Source organism: Pristiophorus japonicus, chromosome 22 (genome assembly GCF_044704955.1).
Source record: "Pristiophorus japonicus isolate sPriJap1 chromosome 22, sPriJap1.hap1, whole genome shotgun sequence".
NCBI lineage: Eukaryota > Metazoa > Chordata > Chondrichthyes > Pristiophoridae > Pristiophorus > Pristiophorus japonicus.
Genome location: NC_091998.1, coordinates 44,198,699 through 44,204,698, shown reverse-complemented (window position 1 = coordinate 44,204,698; position 6,000 = coordinate 44,198,699). Strand labels below are relative to the sequence as shown.

Genomic DNA, 6,000 nt, shown 5'->3' with positions numbered 1-6,000 from the left:
GCATCCCAGAGTACTTAAGGAAGTAGCCCTAGAAATAGTGGATGCATTGGTGATCATTTTCCAACAGTCTATCGACTCTGGATCGGTTCCTATCGACTGGAGGATAGCTAATGTAACAAATCTTTTTAAGAAAGGAGGGAGAGAGAAAATAGGTAATTATAGACCAGTTAGCCTGACATTAGTAGTGGGGAAAATGTTGGAATCAATTATTAAAGATGAAATAGCAGCACATTTGGAAAGCAGTGATGGGATCAGCCCAAGTCAGCTGGATTGATGAAAGGAAAATCCTGCTTGACAAATCTTCTAGAATTTTTTGAGGATGTAACTGGTAGAGTGGACAAGAGAGAACCAGTCGATGTGTTGTATTTGGACTTTCAAAAGGCTTTTGACAAGGTCCACACAAGAGATTGGTGTGCAAAATTAAAGCACATGATATTGGGGGTAATGTACTGACGTGGATAGAGAACTGGTTGGCAGACAGGAAGCAGAGAGCCGGGATAAACGGATCCTTTTCAGAATGGCAGGCAGTGACTAGTGGGGTACCGCAGGGCTCAGTGCTGGGACCCCAGCTATTTACAATATACATTAATGATTTGGATGAGGGAATTGAGTGTAATATCTCCAAGTTTGCAGATGACTCTAAACTGGGTGGCAGTGTGAGCTGTGAGGAGGACGCTAAAAGGCTGCAGGGTGACTTGGACAGGTTAGGTGAGTGGGCAAACGCATGGCAGATGCAGTATAATGTGGATAAATGTGAGGTTATCCACTTTGGTGGCAAAAACACGAAGACAGAATATTATCTGAATGGCGGCAGACTAGGAAAAGGGGAGGTGCAGCGAGATCTGGGTGTCATGGTACATCAGTCATTGAAAGTTGGCATGCAGGTACAGCAGGCGGTGAAGAAGGCAAATGGTATGTTGGCCTTCATAGTTAGGGGATTTGCGTATAGGAGCAGGGAGGTCTTACTGCAGTTGTACAGGGCCTTAGTGAGGCCCCACCTGGAATATTGTGTTCAGTTTTGGTCTCCTAATATGAGGAAAGATGTTCTTGCTATTGAGGGAGTGCAGCGAAGGTTCACCAGACAGATTCACGGGACGGCAGGACTGACATATGAGGAAAGATTGGATCGACTGGGCCTGTATTCACTGGAGTTTAGAAGGATGAGAGGGGATCTCATAGAAACATATAAAATTCTGACGGGACTAGACAGGTTAGATGCAGGAAGAATGTTCCCGATGTTGGGGAAGTCCAGAACCAGGGGACATAGTCTAAGGATAAGGGGTAAGCCATTTAGGACTGAGATGAGGAGAAGCTTCTTCACTCAGAGAGTTGTTAACTTGTGGAATTCTCTACCGCAGAGAGTTGTTGACGCCAGTTCATTGGATCTATTCAAGGGGGAGTTAGATAAGGCCCTTATGGCTAAAGGGATCAAGGGGTATGGAGAGAAAGCAGGAAAGGGGTACTGAGGTAAATGATCAGCCATGATCTTATTGAATGGTAGTGTAGGCTCGAAGGGCCAAATGGTCTACTCCTGCACCTATTTGCTATGTTTCTATGGGACGTGGGCATCGTTGGCAAGGCCAACATTTATTGGCCATCCCTGATTACCCTTGAGTGTCTCGCTCAGCCATTTCAGAGGGGCAGTTAAGAGTCAACCACATTGCTGTGGGTCTGGAGTGACATGCAGGCCAGACCGGGTAAGGACAGCAGATTTCCTTCCCTAAAGGACATTAGTGAACCAGATGAGTTTTTACGACAATCCGGTTGTTTCATGGTCACCATTACTGATCCTAGCTGTTAATCCCAGATTTATTTAATTAACTGAACTCAATTTCCCCAGCTGCCAAGGTGGGATTTGAACTCTTGTCCCTGGATTACTAGTCCAGAGAATCCAGACTAATTGGGAAATGGAAAGATGGTGCCTAACTCACTGCTCCATCCAGACCCTTGTTTGGGCACCATTCTGATTTAGAGATGTGCGAAAATATTACTGCAGTCATCAAAATTAAACACCAATTAAAGATAGTCCTTCATTATTTGCTATCTTTTATTCTGTAAAAATAACTTGTGTGGATATATTTTAAGACATAAAGGAACTCTTGTACAGGGAATGTACTTGCCAACTATATAACAGTTGCACGAGAAAACAAGTATGGATGCAATATTAAATACCGAGCTCTCCCACAATTCTGCTTTTTACCAAAAATCCCACAATCGAGTTAAATTCAATCCCCTCTCTTACCCAGTCCATTTCAAGCGTGGCTTCCCAGCTCCCAGACTAATCGCTGAGCTGAGTAGAGCTCCACTTCACTCTGAGCATCAATTCTAGAAACACTTCCTCCCCCCTCCCCCCAACTCCTGCTTTTCAATAACCAGTATTGAAAGTCTATTGCCAGCGATGCAAAGCAGCAATTAGTACAGGCTGAATCTCACTTATCTGGAACCCTCGGGACCTGGCCTGTTCTGTAAAAGGGATTTTTCTGGACGAAGGGTAGTCACGTTAAATTGGATGGTACAGGTACTGAGCAAGGGGATATCAGGGCTGGCTGGCTTGGGGCTGGGAGTGCGGCAGAGAGATCATGGGGTGGGGGTGGCGGATCGCGGGGTCAGGCCAGCGATTGAGGGTGTCGGCAGCAAGGAATGACTTAAATTTGTTCATGTCGGAGTTCTGCGCATGCGCCACCCGGTGGCCGGGAATGGTTCTGGACGAGGGGTGGTTCCGGATAAGGGAGTTCTGGATAAGGGAGGTTCAACCTACACATAATTGGACAAAACAAAGTCCAAGCAATATGCATTCACGCTAGAACTAAAATGTGTATTTTTCAACCACAGATGGTTACAATGGAGTTTTCTTCAACCTGTACACCATCATAGCTGCCCGTACAATCCTGAATGGCACTTTGTACTGGCAATGCACATGTGTTTCACCATAATCTTAAAACTCTATAATGGTAAGATAACCTAAAACTTTGTTCAATATATAATTCTTCTGTCAACCTGGTGCAAAAATGCATCGATAATCCTTGCCAGGGTTCACGGTTAAGCTGCAGATGTGGGAGTTTGATATCCTAGGTTAGGGATAAAGGATAGTTAGAGTGAGCGCCTTCAAATTCTCCCACCGTGCCACATGTCTTTGCTGCTGTGTGGCTTTGCCTGGTCACTTTTGTTTCCTTATCTGATTCGATGTTTTAGCAGGAATTCTGTTCTTATTAGAAGCCCACATGGCAAGCGTTTTATTCGCTGCATATCCCAGCCTGCCTGAGCTCAATGGGCATCTCTTGAACCCTCGTATACATCCTACAGATCTGTCGGTGAAGGGATATAGTCAGAGGGGCAATAGTTTCTAAACATGCTAAAGAATCTCCTGTTTGAATTGACAGAAATCAGCTTCGCAGGTTGTAGCAGTGCGGCGATTATTGAAGTCTTTAAATGATACCATTTGACTCGAGCTAGAATCTAAAGCAAGCAGCCTTGTGCCATGGATCCACAGGTTTTAAGCTCTGGCCTCTCATGTGAAGCAGATTTTTCGAAAAAAATATAACTGTGGAGACCATGATTGGTTTCAGATAAATAGTAAGGATTGGACATGATTTTTTTAAGTTTCTGCTCTCACAACCATCTTCCCTTCATCGAGCAAATGTATTTTACAATCAGTTACCAGGCTTGGTCTCCAGAAAATAGCCTGGCATCCTCGGGAGGAATAGCGTTTCTGAAGACCCAAGCTTAGTGAGAGAGGCCAGTGCAAAGTGTGGTTGCACTGTACCTGTGCCTGAGCGGCTATTCAGCATTTGTATACTTGATCAGCTCCGTTGGGCAGGCCACATAGTTCACATGCCAGACACGAGACTCCCAAAGCAAGCCCTCTACTCGGAACTCGTCCACGGTAAATGAGTCAAAGGCGGGCAGAGGAAACGTTACAAGGACACCCTCAAAGCCTCCCTGATAAAGTGCGACATCCCCACTGACACCTGGGAGTCCCTGGCCAAAGGCCACCCTAAGTGGTAGGAAGTGCATTCGGGAGGGTGCTGAGCTCCTCGTGTATCGTCACCAAGAGCATGCAGAAATCAAGTGCAGGCAGCGGAAGGAACGTGCGGCAAACCTGTCCCACCCTCCCTTTCCCTCAACAACTATCTGTCCCATCTGTGACCAAAACTATGGTTCTCATAATGGACTGTACAGCCACCTAAGAACTCGTGCTAAGAGTGGGAGCAAGTCTTCCTCGATCCCGAGGGACTGCCTATGATGATGATGATGATGATGATGGTGATATGTGCTTTAGTTCTGATGCCCTAACTGGACTGTAGAGAAACCGAAGTCTGGAGACCCCCGGTCACACACCCTTTCATCTGGATGCGCCAGCATTGAGCTATGTCTTATTCCTTTTGTTTCCCGCTGAAAGCAGGCGACATATTGCTTCTGTATCATTGCATGGCAGGCACTGTGTGCTATTGCTAATACTACTGTAGAATGTTTCGGTGCAAGGGGTGTCGCAGTTGTGTGGGTCGGACTGGTTGGGCTGGGTGCTCTTTACCCTTCCGCCATTGTTCATAGATTTATATGTAACCTTCAGGGCTGCTGACCGAGGGCCGTGTGGCTCTTTGTCGGCCGGCGCAGACACGATGGGCCGGAATGGCCTCCATCTGCGCTGTAAATTTCTATGTTACTAATGTTTGTAGGTCAGATGACATGAGTGCTGCTGCATCTCTGTCCAAAATGAAACCTGTTTGCACTAAAACTCGAACCTCGTTTCCAGATACCACTCGAACCCTCATTGAACTGAAAGGATGGATGATAATTCACAATATGGTATGACTGTTACTGATTTCTTTTTAACACAAGCATGTTTTTTTTTTATGATTAACAATCCTCCAGTGACCCATCTTAGCTTCTAAACAAAAAAAAGACCTTTATCCAAGTCCCCCGCCCCCCCCCCTAATTAAATCCACGAATCTACAAATAAGCGAGTGTCCTATTGCAAAGTCCGAGTCTGGTTTTGGTGATGCATCCGTTGTCCCTGGCGCACTCGGATCCTGCGGATCTTCTTCACCCTCCTTCCCCGCGTCAGGATCACGTTGATCGGCTTGCGCCCATACTGCTCCATGATTTCTTGAATCCTGTGCCAGTTGGATTTGCGCAGGCTGAAGTTGCACTGCGTGGCCTCGTTGTCGTAGCCCACGTGGCACACCCGGGCACCGGGAGTGTACCCCAGGGCTTTGACCGTCACCCGGTAGTCGCCGGGGTTCAGTATTCGCCAGTAGTCCCCGTCACTCGCTGGAAGAAAAAGAAATAATAAACGGAAAAAGAAATACGCGCATCGATAAATTGCATCGATTGGAATTCCGCCGACGGGATTCTATTACCTGTCTGCACATCGTGGTTTATTCCTTGAACTGACACCGTGGCGTTTGCAATTGCATTTCCCTCCAGGTCTCGCACCAGTCCTTTAATCCCACGATGTACCTGAAACAGAATACTATGAGAGAAAGGTTCTTGTAACTCGACATACTTCGCAAAGACATCCCTGGTGTTGATATGTTAGGTCCTGCTCCCAAGAACGTGGGAATAAGATAAGATCACTCAACCTACCCAACACAATGTCATCAGGACTAGGACTCACCATTTTTAAACTTTTCCCTTTAAATCTACTTCCTTCTGAATCACCAAGCTGATCCAGTTCTCTTTTGAATGCTCCAATCGTGCTTTATTGCACATGGCGGAATACTACTCCAGTAGTTAATGATTCTGAACATGAAATTATTCCGTACATTTTTAGCTTATGGCTTGTTATCCTCATAATTGTACCTTCCAGTATGTCCCTTTGTCCTAATTTGGCATGAATACCTCCCTACAACCAGTTTATTGACTCTTTCATTATGTTTACGAGTTCCCGCTCACCCATCACCCCCTGTGCTCACTGACCTACATTGGCTTCCGGTTAAGCAACGCCTCGATTTCAAAATTCTCATCCTTATTTTCAAATCCCTCCATGGCCCCGCCATG

General features: G+C 46.0%; 1 protein-coding gene across 1 annotated transcript in view; it reads right to left on the bottom strand.

Annotated features, from left to right (window-relative positions):
* Nucleotides 1-2,033: 2,033 nt before the first annotated feature.
* The window catches only part of LOC139234984 (inactive carboxypeptidase-like protein X2), an 81,835-nt gene continuing 77,868 nt past the window's right edge, over nt 2,034-6,000 (bottom strand). The window contains exons 19-20 of the mRNA XM_070866041.1: nt 5,361-5,460; nt 2,034-5,271 (exon numbers count right to left, since the gene is read on the bottom strand). Coding sequence (XP_070722142.1) covers nt 4,970-5,271; nt 5,361-5,460 — 402 coding nt within the window. The 3' untranslated portion in view covers nt 2,034-4,969. The remainder of the gene's footprint in view (nt 5,272-5,360; nt 5,461-6,000) is intronic.